This window comes from Ochotona curzoniae, unplaced genomic scaffold, assembly GCF_017591425.1.
Source record: "Ochotona curzoniae isolate NIBS_2020 unplaced genomic scaffold, NIBS_Ocur_1.0 scaffold_4683, whole genome shotgun sequence".
Taxonomy (NCBI): domain Eukaryota; kingdom Metazoa; phylum Chordata; class Mammalia; order Lagomorpha; family Ochotonidae; genus Ochotona; species Ochotona curzoniae.
The window spans coordinates 17456488-17473709 of NW_024467121.1; the positions used below are offsets into that span (position 1 = coordinate 17456488).

The 17222-nt window shown below is 41.8% G+C and overlaps 1 protein-coding gene across 9 annotated transcripts in view; it reads left to right on the top strand.

The window, feature by feature from the left end:
* The first annotated feature begins 374 nt into the window (after positions 1-374).
* CELF2 (CUGBP Elav-like family member 2) overlaps positions 375-17222 on the top strand; it is a 353199-nt gene continuing 336351 nt past the window's right edge. For 6 of the 9 annotated variants that reach the window (XM_040968109.1, XM_040968110.1, XM_040968111.1 and 3 more), the window contains exon 1: positions 375-481. In XM_040968109.1, coding sequence (XP_040824043.1) covers positions 375-481 — 107 coding nt within the window. Of the gene's footprint in view, positions 482-12814; positions 13061-17222 lie in introns of those variants that run through there. The other 3 variants (XM_040968115.1, XM_040968117.1, XM_040968116.1) reach the window with 2 other exon arrangements.

Genomic DNA, 17222 nt, shown 5'->3' on the forward strand with positions numbered 1-17222 from the left:
GGTTTTGCTATTAGGTGTATAAGAGAAAGGTAAATGAGTTGTTTGTTTTTCTTTCCAATTTTTTAAGATGGTAATTAGGAGAACTAACACCAGCCAGGCTTGAGCAAATGCAAACAAGACCCCTATAGGCAGCACTGTGTATTTGTGTAAAAATATGCCTAGACAACATAACTTGTCAGAGAGGATTATTTCTACTTAGTGAATCTGCAGGAGTCCCTTTGCTCTTGCTATTCAGCATTTGACTAGAGAGAGAGAGAGAAAGAAAGAGAGAGTGTGTGTGTGTGTGTGTGTGTGTGTGTGTGTGTGTGTTGGGGGGGTAGAGAAAGAAAGAGAGAGAGGAGAGGGAGCATTAGTGAACAGCGACTGTGGCATTGATGTTTGAGCGCACTTCTGAACTGGCTTTTGTTGAGACTATCAGTGTAGAAAGCATGCGCTGTCCCAAATCCGCTGTTACTATGAGAAATGAGGAGCTGCTTTTAAGGTATGTTGTTGTGTCCTTTGTTTTTCATGTATGCTTTTCTAGTTTCTAGAACGGCCCCAGACAACAATCATACCCTGAATGAAGTAGCTTCCTTATCGTAGAAGAGAAAGGGGGGGGGCGGGTAGGAAAGAATCTAAAGAGAGACAGGGGAAACGGAATCAAGACCAAGGGATTGGGAAAAAGAGCCAGCGAAAGAAAGGGAGCAGGACTGCTGTGTGCGAGTTCTATTTGTGCTAGTTGCCTTTTGAAAGCAGATAATGTATTTGCTCGCCGCTATTTGTGAGTGGCTAGTGGATAATTTTAAGGTTCCTAATCTAGCCCTTGGTTCATTTTTTCATGTGCAATGTCTAAGGCTCTTTCATTATTATGCACTCTGCATGGAATAATCATCGAAAAAGGAGCTGAGGAGACTCCATATTAGACTTGCGTTCCAAATACCGCTCTAATCTGGACTTAGCCTACCTAAATAGTCCTCCTGTGTTACCAGGTTTGGATCACTTTATCCTGCTTGCCAAAATGTGTACCTGTTTGGGAACCCCTGTTCATGCATGGCGTCCTGGGTCCCTGTGTATGGCAGGGAAATAATTGCTGCCTGCTTTTGCGTTGGGGTTCTATCACATACCATAGAGGAGGCACCACTGACCTTTTGGGAAGCAGAGAGAGAATTATGATAGAATTGGCATCCTGCTCTGAAAAATGTAGTCTTTTGTTTATTTGCTAGCAGACATTGTAGCACTGAATACATCTTTGGGGCTGACAATGGGACCGGTTGAACAATGGAGCTGTCAAACTAGCTTAATGCATGTCTGGGGCTTTTTGCTTCTTCCCCCCTCACCCCCAACACCCTTTTATCTCCTATAATCTTGTTTGTATAGATGATACAGGATGAAAAGCTTTATAGCTGCTTGTTTGTGGTTTTGTGTTTTTTAAAAATTTAGTATCTCCCATTCACAGAGCTCTTCACATTTTGCAGCTATGTTAGTTGGATTAAGTTAGAGATTTATTGCCTACCTCTCTGTTAACTACAGAAAGAAAACTTATTGATTGAGATGCTTGTAATGCCATTATCATTCTAACAAATACTTTATGATCAGACCTGCCTCGACAGTACCTAATGCTTAGGGATTTAAAATTTGCCAATTGATGGATATATGGGGCATGGCATAAGAAGTTAAAAGGAATGTTTTTAATGTTTATGTAAATGAGCATGTATACCCTTAGCCTCCCCATTTGAGCATCGATGTTGATAAACAGCAGAGAAATTCAAGGACAAGTGAAAACTTTTGCCCTTTACAATTTTGGTCACAAACTATTATTATATAGACTATTAAGTTGTTAAGTAAAAGGTCTCTGTAGGATATATTGATTTTTGATTTATGCCTCTGACTTCATAAAATGCACTTTTAGCCAGAAAAATGTGTCTCACCTCTTTGAATATTTTTCATTTTATAAGATAAATATGGATTTCAAAGGCAAAGATGGTGATACTTTAGAAAAAGAAAATTTAAAAATCTTTTTCAAACTTTTCAAATATTGAAACCAGTTGTATTCTTATATTAAATATAAAAGAATTGGCCCTCAAATAATAGAGGATAACTGATTTATGCAAAGATCATCTGAGGCTGATTTCCATGAAGAATATATCTTATTTAATATTTTGTTATTTTGCTTAAATAGCTGTTTGTGACAAAACAGTATATCAAAATATATCAGTAAGTGTACTGAGGATCTATTTTTAAGTAACATAAAGCAGCTTGTTTGGAAAGGAAAATATTATTGAAAAAGATGTTTAGTTACAAGTATTTTCCATTAAATTATATTTTAGTTGCAATTAGTGATGTTGCCGGTAAATAAGCAAAAAGATGTACTACTTGTAAAAACATGATTAGGAAACAGCTATTTTTTAGAGTTTGGAGATGAATTTCAAAATCTTTAACTTCAGCTGAAGTGTTATGAACTATTTTATACAGAATTATTAAAAGAAAGGCGATTGCTTTCCCAAGTATTGACAATATTTCTAGAGCTGAGCTGTACCTAAAACATATACATTTATGTGTGTGTGTACATATATATACATATATAGAGAGAGGCAGGATGATGATTTTTTTTAAGTTATCCTTTGGGAGGCAAGTAGATTTTAAATGCATACTTCTTTTCTCTTACTTCCCGTGGGATCTGAACTGCTCGTTCCATCGGGTATGGGAATAATTGCTTTTAGGATGAACTCATAAAAGGTAATTGGTGAAGCTCTATGTCTGAGACTGGCTCACTGCTAACAGCACACCCAGATTTTGCTTTCATGGGAATTTTTTATTCTACGACAAAGGTTGCAAGTTAATTTCTTGTGGTTTTTTGAGAAAAATCTTGTGTGCTCTCTAAAAGCTTGTCATTACCATATTTAAATAAAGAAATCACTTGGAAACCTCCATATTGAATTTTTAAACTAAATTAACAATTATTATTTAATAGTGATGTATTCATTCTTTTTATTCCTGCCTGTTCACAATTAGGTCCAAAAATCAGGGAAATCTCTTTTTGCTTTGTTTAGTTGCCTGTCAATTTGACCCATTACTAGCTTTCAGAATTTGAACGACACCATCCTACCCCATATTCCAACTGTCTTTTCCTTAAACTTGGCAAATTTGACTATGTGTATTTCCACAACAACAGGATTGGTAATCTGTAGCCTGCTTTAAGTCTCTGTTCTGATGATCCCACTGGCTGGAATGACCTAAGCAAATGTCAAAATACAACTTAATTCTAAGCTCAAACCTGCAGAAAAGAAATACCAAAGGATTCAAACAGGGACAATGGTTTCTTTCAATACAGAGTAATGACTGCACCCTAAGTCCCTTCAACAACCCACAGAGTGACATCTGCAGTCTCAGTGTATTTGCATGTTTTTATTTGTTAAAATGAAAACTGACAGTTTTTGCTCCTTTAAAATATAAATAGAAACAATTGCAAAGTCTCTTTCTGGAAGTAAAAACCAAAGAAGAACATTTTATTAGTATTCATATGTGGAACTTTATAGCAAGTGTAGATCGTGCTTGACGTGCTTGAATACCTGGGAAGTCATTCAAAGAATGAATCAATACTAATTATTGTAATCAGGGGGTTAATTAGGTGAAAATGTGGCTGAGGGAAAGTTCATTGCTTACAACCCTGGGAACTGGAAACACTGGTTGATGAAAAGAAAGGTAAAATGCAAAGGGAAGAGTATTGTCCGGGAATGATCACTCTGTAGATCAGGTGTCAGGATTAAAAAAAAAAAAAAACATACTGTGTTTTTCTTTTCTATAATTGTGGTAGTGAGGACATTAGAAAATCCAGGTCAGTTTCTGGGATAAAGATTTCTGTGAAATCAATAACAAACTACAATTTGTTTAGAGGCATCTTCTGCTCTGTAGCATCTCTCTGTACTTCTGTGACAGGGACAATGAGCATTAAGTTCACTCAGTACCAACAACGCCTTTCTGGATCGTGCTTATTTATATCCTTTATGGAATATGTTTCTGTAGTTTAGTATTTCCTAGAGAATTTGTTTAGGACAGGGGTAGTAGTCATTTCATAAAGCTATCAGTTGCTTCCCTAATTGTCATTGGATTTGGGCACTTTAATCAGCAAACAATGACTGTTGCAGAAAAGACAAAGGTTTGGAGGGGACTCAAACGTGTTGCCTTTTACCCAGTTGCTACTGGAAAGAAGGTGTCTGAGGAGGAGAGGCATAGGTGAGGAGATAATACAGACAGCTCACTCAAAATTACAAGGAAGTGTCCAAGAGCATAAGACTCCAATCACCTGGCATCTTCCTACGGAAAATAGACCGAGGTGGGAGCAAGGTGGGTGAAGGGAAGAGAGATGGAGAGTGAGAAAAAGGCAGAAGGAGAGTATCAGAATATTCCGTAAGCTCTGAGAGTGGCTTGGTTTGGGATGCGGTACACTTTTTTTTTTTTTTACAAAATCACTCTTCCTTGAGCAAATGTCATTAGTGATTATCACCTGCAAGCATGTTGATCTCTAACCCGGATTTCTTCTGTGGGACCCATCACCGTACATTTTCCTACATGTTAAGACTATCCCTGTTCACAGGAAGTGGCCTCTGAGGAGAGAAGGTGACACCAGCCCAGAGTGAGTGACATGTGTCCCCAGGGCAGCCTGAGCTCCTGCTGCCTCAGCACGTGCAGGTTGACCTGCCCGTGATTGGCTCCTCTGGATGGTGATGAGTCACCAGAGCTTAGCATTCCCCAGAGAACAATTAAACCTCAGATTTCCCTGTAAAATGATTCATTTCGGCAAACTTCACTGTAATGATAAAGAAAAAGCTTGAGATTTAGGATATGATGCTGATACACCTGTAAGATTGGGCAGCTTTTTTTCATCCGCTTTCTGGAGAAAGCTTGCAGCCCAACTCAGTAGAAGCTCTGTGCTTGAACTTTTAAATCACATGGTTAGCTCCCAGCAGTCGTGGGCACTGACTTGCATGGGCAAAGCTGAGACTCCACACCAAAACTAATGAGTCTTTTTTCACCACTCCTGGAGAGCTGTCCATGTTGGTCATATAAGGATGTCAGAACCTGCAATATTTCTAATGCCTTCCTTATTGAATACTTTGATCTCAATCTCCATCTCTGTTTTGGGCAGTGGAAGAAGTTTACCAGCTCATTTAGATATCAAGCTCCTCACTAGGTTTAAGAATCTCACTAGGTTGTTGGTGGTGGGTGATTTGACCTCCCAATGCCTGTGTGAGAATCCACTTTGACCTTTTAGATAACTGACCTGATAAAAAGATGTGGGAACCACATTCCATGTCCCACAAGCTCAGTGAAACATACCCTCTCTCTTCCCTCAGGTTGGTTTCAGGGCCTAGAAGTCTACATGAAGGCCCTAATGCTGAAAGGATAATAGTTTGAGAGCTGTTTTTCTCTTTTCCCAACTGTCTGTTCTAACTTTTATTAAAGACTGGGGTGTGGGAGTGTTGGGATAGAATTAAGGAATACAAATGAAATTTACTAATGGCTTAACCTAGGCCTACCACTACACAATGTAGTTGTTTTTATCTTGTATCATTTAGTCTTCCACAGGTATCTGGAAGTTAGTAGTAGTTGTTATGCCCATTTCAAGGATGGGAACACTGGGACTGAGAGAGGTTAAGTCACAGGTGTGTAGATCTGTGACCCACAACAGATAGGCCTGACATTTTGGAAACCACCTAGTTGTTTACCCATGAAAAAGCTGGAGGAGTCAGTGAGAACCCACCATCCAGCGGCTGTCTGATTTCAAATCACTGCTCACTACTTAACCATTTCAGGTGCTCCAGCCTTTCTGGATTACAAAGGGTTTAACCTGACTTAACTTTCCAAACCATTTTGGGGGAAGAAGCTGGGGAAAAAATGGAGGATAGCAATAAAAGAGAAAGAATAAGAGGAAAAGAAAGGAAAAACTTTTTGAAAGCAATTTTAGCTTCTAACTCCTCAGTGTCTTTACCTTATTGCTTTATTGTTCATGATAGTTTTGAATTGAAGCATCCTTTGTCTGACTTTTCTTAGGTTTTAGTCTGTATAATGGGAACCAACAATGGAAAGGATAATTTTTTTAAGCATGGTGGAATTAAAAATGGGGACTTCGATGTGTCTCAGTTGCCAAAATACATTATACTGCCACCCATCATTCAAGCCACCAAGCTGTGTGTTGTGCTCCATGAAAGCCCTAGCTCTGGTCATGAAGCAGCTCACAACAGTCATGGAACAGCAACCTTAAAGTGGGTGAGGAGGCATCCGATGTTTGAGTGCACAGAAAGGGAAGTTGTACTGGGCCTTGAAGGCTGAGCAGAGTAGCGGGAGGGGGCAGGGAGGGGGATGTCATTAGAACACCTACATTTATCTTTGTTATCAAAACAGAGCAAGACAAAACCCTGGCTTAATCACCTTCCTTCCTCAGACCCCAGAGCCATTCACATCTCTCCTCCCTGACCTTGCCATTTTCCTATGAAATAGGGCAAATGCTGCTATTAACATTAATAGAGCACTGGGAGACTAGGCAATTAGGTAGCATAAAGCACTCAGCAATAGAAACGAGACACAGCACATTCACTCCACTTGGGTAGATAGAGCTGTGCCACATTTCCATGAAGATTAGGGTAGTTCTTTTTAAGAAAAAGGAAAAAAGAACATTGTTTCCTCCTAATACACTTCATGGGAATTAGCATCCAAAGCAAAGTTAAATTTAAAAAAAAAATCATTCGGGATTTTCCAAAACCTCTTTGACCACCTAAAAATGGCTAGAGATTTGAGCCGTATTATTGGGAGGAAAATAGATTTCCTGTGCTGAAAACCTTGATGTATTTGCAACCTATATGTCCCTTTAATAGCTTAGTTATATAATTGATGTAGTAATAATTAGGTTAACACATTATACCTCATATGTGAAGATCACGGAAAGCTTTGATTTTATTTAGCCATTCATCTGTACTAAAAAGTAGTAGTGGTACATGAAACAAAAGGTCTAGTTGGTGAGTCAGAAAATTAAATGACTTCTTCCCTATGTCAGTCAACTCTTTGACAGAATGAAGTGCAGAATCCAGCTGGTTTGGTTCATAAATCTCACAGTGTTTTCACTGGGTTTGAAAGTAGCATTTGTCCTCCAGTCTGATCTGCATGCACCAGATCAGATGTCTTCTGATCCTGGTAGCCAAAAGCTCTTTGGTGAGGATCAGTTAACATTGTGAGTAAAGTGGATTCATGTGCTTTGGTTCACAGAAACCCTAGCTTTTGCTCCCTTAATCCTCACTCTTCTTCAAGTTGCATTTTCTTTTTCAGAAAAAGCAGAGATATTCAGGCAAATGGGGCTGTCAGGCCCCTAGAGTCCTTCTTAAATTCAGATTTTTATTCTTGCCAAGATCTCTTGCAGACAACCCCACCCAGAAGCTTATAATGTTCAATTCTTTTCTTTCTGCCCCACCTGTTGCTGCTTTTCTCTGGACCCTAATGTTATGCCCTAAATGCGTCCTCCAGCTGTTGCCACTCAGCTGTTGCATTTCTGTCAAGCAGTGATTTCTGCTTTTTAAAAATTTGGCAGCACGTGACAGTAAGACAAGCATTTTGGGCCAGTAAAGAAAAACATGTGGGGAGGGAACAGGTGTTGAAGGGTGGATTCTGAGAGAATTAAAAACCTCTGATAAAGTATGAATTTTGTTCCTGCCGCCAGGCTGGCACCAGATAAGGCTACCTAGTATATTTGGAGAAATCTCAAGAGGGCACTGAAACATTCCTTCTAAGAACTGGCATTGTGTTGCCTTTTTTTTTTTCCCAGAGTACTTTCCTTGTACAAATTGCTGTGCTAGACAGGGAAGCTTTTTTTTTTTTGTCTCCCTGCCCTTTTTCCTAAGCTTCTCCTTCCCCAATGTTCACATCCTATTTACTAACTTCATGGTACACAGTCTTCCCTCAACCCCCTTGCCTGTCCCTCCTCCCTCTACTCCCCATGGTCATGTCTACAAAGGAATCCCACTGTTCAATGCAAAAACAGCTGTTCCCAGTTCAGAAACCACCCTTGGTCAAGGCTGGTCAAACTTGATTCCTCTCACAGATTCAGCAGCCCACTGCTCCTGGCTCATTTGCTAGGCACCCACCTGCACAGACAGACACACAGCTGTGTCTGTGTAGAATGGAAAAAAGGCAAAAGGGCAAGGGCAGGTTAGGGAGGGAGATGATGAGATGGTTGGGGTCTGGGTGTGAGAGATCCAAGGTGTTCACATTTCATCCATTGCAAGTGGAAGCTTCTGAAAACCCTAGCGGGGCATCTCACAGGCACTTCCGCAGGTATGTACCGATGACCATGTTCACCTGCAGGGTTTCTCTAGAAGGAAGTCGATTTGCTATCTTGTATCTTGGCTCTAGGAAGAACAGATTCAGAAAGACCCAAGATTGCAGAAAGCCAGTAGAAGCTGTTCTCCAGGGAGATTGACTACTTAACATTCCCTTAAAAATATAAAAGAAAGGTTGTAATAATCAGTTCATTTTTACAGGCATTTAATTTTGCTTAAATCATTTTGGAATTGTGATAAAGTCACTATTCCAGAAGCTTTCAAAATGGGGAACAATAAAAGCTTGTTTTAAACTGGTGTTATAAATATTGATTTTTATGTGATACCTTTATGGAGCTAAGAAATAGATGCGTTTACAGCATATTACTTAAGGATTTGTTTGGGTGTTTTCTTAAAAGCACATCTGAACAAAAAACATTGTTTATTTTTGCAACTTGCTTATCAAATTGGAGTAAGCCAAGAACAAATACATGAGCACAAAGTCAGATATTCTCTCAGGTACTTAAAATTCATGTGGATTCCACATTTATTGCCTGGAAATGATGGGAAATCCCCTCATAAGGGCTATGTTTTTTGTTCCAAATGGCTCTGAACACATTGGCCTTGGTGGGTTTTTTATTTTTTTCAACTGAAAAAGCTTTTCTCATACAATGTAAATTTGAAAGCGCGATAGGGGAAAGATGTTTTGAATTCTGGTTTGTGATGACTAGCCAGAAGTTGGGGGGGGCGGGGGAAGGCAAGAAATTCTTCAAAAAAGCTAGCTTTTTGAGTCTAACATGCAACACTGATCCGTCCTGGTAATGTAATCCCAGGATTGATAGCAACTGCTTTCAAAGACCTATTGGGGAAGTTATGTATAAAGTTAGGATTATAGAAATTATGCAGAATGAAAATATGTTCAAATATAGAGGGTTGTCTTCAGGAGGAGAGAGTTCATTGATTATAAACATTTTTACACTAAGTCAGCTGCCCGTCTCTATGGTATATACTTTGTACAGAAATATTCAAGCATCTGTAGTAGATAGGCTATATTCTGCCACTGTTGGAGTGGCAAAGGATTTAGCCCATGTGTACTAGATGCACAAATGCATTTATTAGCAGTCTGTTTCTACTGAGAGTGTTTTGAAATGTTATTGATAATTCAGGGCTCAAACAATAGTCACAGGACAAAACTCAGCGTGAGGATGAGGAGGAAAGTGGGGAACTGAAACAGCAGAGGGCCCTTGTTCGCCTTGGAAGGCCTCCTATAAAATGAGGTCATTCAGAAACTTTCCCTTGAAGTGCTTCCAATTCCTGAATTGCCTTTTGTTTGGGAAATGAATAGCAAGTTGATTAAAAAAAGGAGACAATTAGGGAAGGTAGGGGGATGGGACTAGAGAAGAGCTTAAGGTTTTTCTACAATGGAGTTAAAACTGAGGAAACTTCATTGTTCCTCTCAGACTCCATCCACAGTGATGCCAGCGCTTAGTGGTGTCACCAACCGGTTCATGTCCTCCAGACCAACTTGCTGGTGGCCTCATCCCCTTTTGCTGCTGTCCAGAAGATCCTTGGCTATAACATAGCTTCATTGAACCCAAGTGTTCCTGCGGTGGCCCGGTGAAGTTGTCTACCAGATAACTCCAAGTGCCAAAATATGATACCTGATGGCTCATGACCACATGACAAAAAAAAGAGAGATCCTATTGCTTTGTTGCTAAGATGTTTTCCCCTTCTGCCAGAGCAGAGAAATGAGATATTTAAGCTTTTCATCAGGTGATATTGGTTGCGTGTTTGTTTTGTTTTTGTTTGTAAGCCCAAGAGCATTTGAAAAAAAAAATTTTTTTGAAAACAGCTATTGTGTGTATGCTGTGATTATGGAAGCTGAATAGGTATTAGAAATGAAAGCTCCATTTGGAAGACTGTTGTGCATACCCTACAGGGTGTGTGAATGTATGCAGATTTTGTTTCCCTCTGGCATCTACATCCGGTGCCTGAGCTATGATTACATTATTTATGTATTTGATAGCCACAGTATTTTAACTCAGCTATACTTCATAAGCTTTCCTTGCTTCATGTCACCATCTCCCATGCGCAGTGAGTTTTCTTTTATATTTGACCGTGGTTTTGCTTCTGACTTTACATGGTATAAGCAAATGTGCTTTGAAAACTGTGTTCCACTGTGGTTGTTAAATAAGGCAATAACCTATGCACTTGTAATTCTCTGTCTATGACCTACTTACATACTACTTCACCCTCCTTATAGTATGATTAAAAGCTGCTTTGAATCCACTATTGCCTCAAGGGATTTGAGGCTAGAATTTAACAAACTGCTGAGAAGGCTTAAGTCAGTAAGAGGGCTTCCCTACAGCTTCTTCTAGCTAATTCACATGCAATTAAAGAGAAAATAAATATTTCAGAAGTGTACATTTTAATGAAGCATTTTTTGCCTTATAGAACATAGCCACACACAAAGCTTTTTTTGATAGCTGATTTGAAAATATTTTCATGTGGTCAACGCAGTTAGGTTTGGGTTCTGTCGTGGAGATCACATCATTCACTCTTTCTAAATTAAATATGTTGTATCGTCAGCCCATTATATACCTTGAAGATTTTTGTAAATAATATATGGGAAAGAAAGAGCTATCAAGGTTTGTCCTCATTTATCCATCTAATCACTTTATCATGGTAACTTGAAGACCACAGAAAATCTTTTCATTTCAAAGGCTGTCAGCAGTTGCTGGGGTGGGGAATGTTGTAGTTTAGGATTATTGGGGGAAATTTGGACATTTGTGGACATAACAATTCATCTTATTGCAGCTGTGTCTTAAATCCTACAGACTTAGGCTTGGTTCATCTGGAAAGGCAATCTTTTCAAAGGAAGGTTAACCTAATGTTACATCTGACTATCTCAGGTAGAGATAGAATTAGAAGGTTAAAAGCCAGAGACAGTGTCCAGCTGAAAAAGGCAATCAGTAAGTAAAATGTAGAGACTAGTAAAGTATCGCACGATGGTGACTCGGTAATGCTCGTTCCATCAGGACTGTGGTAATATTCATAACGTAGATTTAAACATGATAAGTGAAATCTATTGTCCTTAAGAACATCTACAGATAGTTCATTATCACAGAAGAAATCATTGAGAATATTTTAAAACCTTTTCTCCAGATTGTGTCTGATACACTTAATTACTGGTGGCTTAGTTGGAGCTCCTGGCTCCTGTCACTGTATTCCCAAGGAATGCCTGGTTTGTGAGGGAAAAGCCCAGCTCCAAAGCAGTGTCTGACTTTCTGTTAGAATAATAGATGGAATGAAAATCAGATGTTTTTAATGAAGTCATAATATGTGTTTATGCTTTTAACAGCGTCTACTGCATTCGTGTGTGTGTGTGCACGTGCAGTACCCTCAAAGTTTGAGCTATGTCATTACAAAATAAACAAAAAGAGGCAGACTATACACTTTTGGTATGCAATTTACAAAGCCAATTTAGAATGTGACACATGTTGGGAAGAAGTTTCACAGATTGGTAAATACGTAGTCAACAACCAAATAATAGGAAAACTAAATTAGGATGTCATTTTATCAACGATATAGCTTTCAAAAACTTTCCCAGATCACTTGGAAAAATTAAACTGTTTATAGCCTTGTTCCAATTTTTTTTCCTCCGTATTCTTATTAGTGCTCATAAATCAGTCAAAAATCTTGAGTATTTAAGCGCATGGCTATTACTCTGTAGACCTAACACTCATTAAAGTCTCACCCTGTTGATTTTTAATTATGATGTGAAATCCTCGGAAATGACAGACCTCGTGATTTATTATTTTAAAAGAAAACGTGATTGATTACTGTTCTTTTCAGTCGCTCATACTTGGTAGTGTTTTCAAGACGATGCAAAAGGCAGGAAAGTTGTACGGAGATGGATCAATGCCTTCTCCCGGACATGCCCTAAGTCTCTGCATGTCACTGGGCCATTTATCGCATGTTTACTTTGCCTCCACCACGAGGACCAGTCAGTGATGGTTCACTCCCAGGTCTGCTGGCTAGCTCGGAGCAATGACACCGACACTCGTGGAGCTTCTTGTTCCCTGTGGCCTCGGTTTGGGGGCGCCTTCTGGTCTGGACGTGAGTCAGGCTTTGGGCACTACAGAGGCACGCCAAACCTGTACTCCAAGTGGCCACTGCGGCCTCGTGCCAGGTGCCGTGGCAGTGGGGGAATTGAGTGGAGCAGAGCCAGGGCAAGGGAAACGAGCGAACATCTGCGAAGGTTAAGGGACCTTAGGAAAGTGGGGTAACTATGCCCGAAGACGGAGAGCGCTCAGCTCCTCCGCGCGGGCAGCCAGCCAGCCAGCTAGCGGGCCTGGCCTGCCCTGCCCTGTCCCGGTGGCCTCCCCCGGGCGGCGGGGCGGGGGCCGGGGTTCGGCCGGGCGGACCCGCAGGGGTTAAGCAGCGGCGCAGCCGGCGCCCGGGGAGCTCCGCCCCCGCCCCGCCGCACCTGGCGCTCGGCTGCCGGCCGCCTGAGCGCAGGGTTTCGGAGGGGATTGGCGGAGAGCGCCAGGGAGAGAATGTGACAAGTGCCCGCTCGGCGGCCGCCGGGGGAGGCCGCGCGCACCTGTCCCTGCCCGTCTCGCGCCGCCCGCGGCCGCTCGGACGCGCGCAGAGCCGCCCCCCGCCCGTGCGCCCCCGCCGCCGCGTGCGCCCAAGAACATGACTTCTGCCTTCAAGCTGGATTTCCTCCCGGACATGATGGTCGAGGGCCGCCTCCTCGTTCCCGACAGAATGTGAGTAGAGCCGCCGGGCCCGGCGCTGGGGAGGGCCGAGCGAGCGACCTCCGCTGCTCCGAGCCGGCCGGCGCCGCGCGGTGCCAAGGGGGACGGGCGGCGCTCGCGGCTTGCGGGACGCGTGTTGGCCGCTCCACCAGCAGCCGCCTCGCTCGGCTGTCGGAGGCCAGCGCTGGACGCGGGGTGGAGAGAGAGAGAGAGTGAGTGGCCGGACGTGCTTCAGGGAGCAGTGCGGGGCACAGCCGGCGGGGCGCGGCGTCCCAGGCTTTGACCTGAGTGAGCCGGGGCGCGGCGAGTCGGGGGTCCTGGAGGAGCGAGGGGAGCGCGGCGTCCCGGTGTCCTGGGAGGGGTAAGCGGGGAGTGGGGGGGTCTGGCGGGGCCCAGGGGTCCCGGCGAGGGACGGGGAGCGAGCGTCTCCGGGTCCCGGCGGGGTGAGCGGGGCGCGGCGTCCCGGGAACCGGCTAGCGGGGCGCGGGGTCCGGGGCGGGGTGTGCGCGCGCGAGTGTGCACGCTGGTGTCCTTCGAAATGCCAGGCTGAAGGAGCTTCTGGTTGAGCTAGTAACCCACTCCTCTGACTTTGCTTTTGCAAAAGATTCCTTTCCTAAGGTGGGCGAGCGGGGGGAGGGGGAGTGGAGCGGGTGGGGTAATTAGAAAGCACGAAGCTAGTCAGGTGTGATCTATTGCAGAAATTAGAGGTGAATTTTACGTAATCGTGATGGTTTGATATGCAGCCTGTAATTTAATAATTAATGTGATTCTGGTGGTTTTACTTGTCGTCGAATTGGAAGAAGTAGCGAGCCGAGATTCCTGAAGAAGGAGAAGTAGGTCTAATTTTTATCTGGCTCATTAGTCTCGATGGGAAAGTTTCTCTTATCGGTTCAGAAAACTGTCAAGTCCGAAGGAACGACTTGTATTTCAGCGTGTTAAGAAAAGAAAATCTGGGCTGAGGAAATGGATCGCCCGAGTGGAACGGAAAGGTCTGTGTCTTTTTTAGACAGGGAGTGTATGAGCTGTCTCTTCTCAGGTGAGAAATTCGGTGGTGGATCTAGGTTACATTTCATCTTCCGCCGAAGTGGGGGTGGGGGGCACTGGCGTTGTTAGGGTGCTTGGGAAATGGTTGGTATGCTGCCCCAGAACGGCTTCACGTGCCTTTGCTTTCTGGCTGTGCTAGGGCCATTCTGGGCTTTATGGTTGATTCCGCGGCAGTCAACTTTCTGTTGCAATGCTAGATTTTGGTTTTCTTTTCCCCTGGCATGTTAGTATGTTAGGAGTTGGGATTGCGGAGAAACTACACAGTGGCCAATTATTTAAGCCCTGGGATTTTTAAGTGGGGGAGGGGGAGTGCTAGACTGCGACCATCCTTAGACGTGAATTTTCCTTTTAGTCTGAACGTTCGCTTGCTTCAGTAGGATTCGGGTAACTGTCTCAACTGAGTTAATACGATAACCGAAAGTATCGGATTTCCTTTTGGCTGTTTCTCTGAGAAATTAATCTCGATTGGTAACATTCCCATGATAGTTGTTTCAAGAGCCCTCTCTTCTCCCCTTCTGAAGATATAAATCTGCATGAACACTGGTGCATATTTGCACATGAAATAGTTTGGAAGTTTTCTGTGTTTTTGTCCTCTGTAGGCTAGCGTGTCCAGGCTAAATCAAAGAACTAGTTTTATCATTTCGAATTTAAGGTCACCTGCTACTTTCATGACTATGTATGTGTAGCTGATGAATGCTGTATGAACGTAAAGCGCTAATGGCCCCTGTCGTGGCTGTCTCTTGTTAATTGCATTATGAATTATGAAAATTTCATTTGGCCTGTACGTTTGGTGGAGGATGTGGCTTGTTGAAAATCTTGGCCGTGATAGAGGCTTTGTGTCCGACCCACAGACTGTCCTGTCCAGTCCCTCTCCTAAATGTTACTCTCCAATGATAGGCTTCGGAGTCAAACCCAAATTGTTTTCAGCTTTTGTCAGCCAGTACTTAATTACTCTAGAAAAGGAGGATATGTAAATGATACTCTTATCATTTGTGTATCTTAATAGTCCTGAGTGAACTAACATTTTCCTGAGGAGTTTGTGATTTCCTCACATTAGATATTTTATTTGGGGTCAGAGATGTGGGAAGGAACAAAATGGTTGAAACCAACCAAGGCAATATACTGTGTTGCCATATCGGTAACAGCTGAGAAGACAGTGTGAATTTATTACTTTGGGGGGGAAAATGGTTGTCATCTATAGTATGTCGCCATTTGGATTAAATTGTTAAGTATTGGCTTATTCCTGAAAAGGAACTTAAAGAATACATAGGGGCTGTGTGTGTCTGTGTGTGTGTTGATTTTCTAAAGCAGACCATATTTTCAGTGGTGTTTACCCGCGAGAATATATTAGATAAGTTTGCAAGATGTAATATGTTTGAGTCCTCAAGGCAGATGAACAAATAGCTTTTGAAATGATTTATTACGCTTGATGGCCTCATGAGCCATGCAGTGTTTAAAGAACCTTGTCATTTAAGGCTCTGTAGTGGTATAGAATCTAACATATGGTCTAAAATATTGGGATGATAACTTTGTGAATGGAAATGACCGTTTTAAATAATCTTGACTTTTGAAACTTGATTCTGTGTGTTAGTACAGAATATTTACAGCAAAGTGTAATGAAAATGGGAACTTTTTAATCTCAATTTTTAAAAATAGGGCAGTTGGTTTGGGATTGGAGGAGGATATTTTGCTTTTGTTGTTTACCCTTTATTGCCACTTATGTACATCTAGGATTTCTGTGTTTTTAGGCATGAGAAATTACAAATGAAAAAAATTTGCAAGTGCAGTTTCAAAGTGTTCAGGTTTGCCATGTTAGAATCAGGTCTTGAGAAGTTATCAATGAAAAGGAAATTGTTTTACTTTTTACATGTAACAAGAACTTATTGAAAACAAAAAAAAGTTAAGCAGACTGTAATAAGTGAATGAGCCTTTTTCCTCACTAACTTCATCCAAGTATCTGTTGACATGTGATCGTCATGTTGCATGGAATGGTAGTCCTAAGGACATCTTTGTTCCAGGGGCTTGTCAATTAAAAAAATGCTTGAGGGGTAACATGACTAGTCCAAAGAAGGCAAAGCTGTTATTGCTACCCCTTGCTCTGAAAATGACAAAACACGTGCAGTTGGGAGCCTGCTATGTCCAGGATACCTTATTTAGGCCACATCTCATCTTCACAGTGTATTTGCAAATTGGGTATTTCCCATCTTACAGATGATACTTAAAGAGGATACTTGCTTGCCTGTGCCATGTAAATAGTACATGGCAAAGTTGTGGTTTTCCTGTGTAGTTGGGTGGGAGTGTATGGAAACGTGTGGTCATGTGTTACTGGGGAGTAGAGACCTGCGAATTAAAGTCTATGACGAAGATTGGATGAGAAAGCCAGAAGTGCCAAGAATGAACATTGTAAGGTACATACATACTACATATTGAGTGGCTGACAGGTGAAACATCGTTTTATGTTTTATTTAATTCAGACTCAGTGATTGCGCATGTTTACTAGGTAATAAGAGAATATGTTAGTATTTTGAAATATTGGTTTGCAAAGCAAGGTAGATATCAAAAGCAGTTGGATCCTTCTCCCTGCCTGCCCCTCCCCCTTTTGGGTGCTTCAGATTTATTGGGAGAAGGCAATTATAAATGATAAAATACCTAAATAACTGACATTTATTGCTTGATCCTATGATGGTTATCAAAGGAAATTAAAATGAGAAAACTGTAAAAGAAGAGCTGTGCATATGGTTCCTCAAGGAAAATGCTAAAAATGTTCTCTTAGGCAGGATTTCTCAGTTAACAGGACATATTTTTGTATCAGCTGCTTTTTGAGACCAACATTGCATCCCACATTGAATTTTTAGAGCATGCATGTCATCTCTGATGTAGGCAAAGGTATTATTTTAATGGTGAAGTCTTGTTTAATTGTAATGTGCTGGATTGAGGTTGCTTTGGCATCCATTGAAGAGATGCAGTGAACTGGGGAAACAAGCAGCTTGGAAGACAAGATAAAAAGGAGATCGCGTTTTCAGATAGGAACCTAGTAATTAAGATTTCATGGGATCATTTAGAGTGTGTTCTGCCTCAGTGTGTTTTGGATTTTTGTTTTGTTTTGTTTTTCCCCCCTGACGCATATACT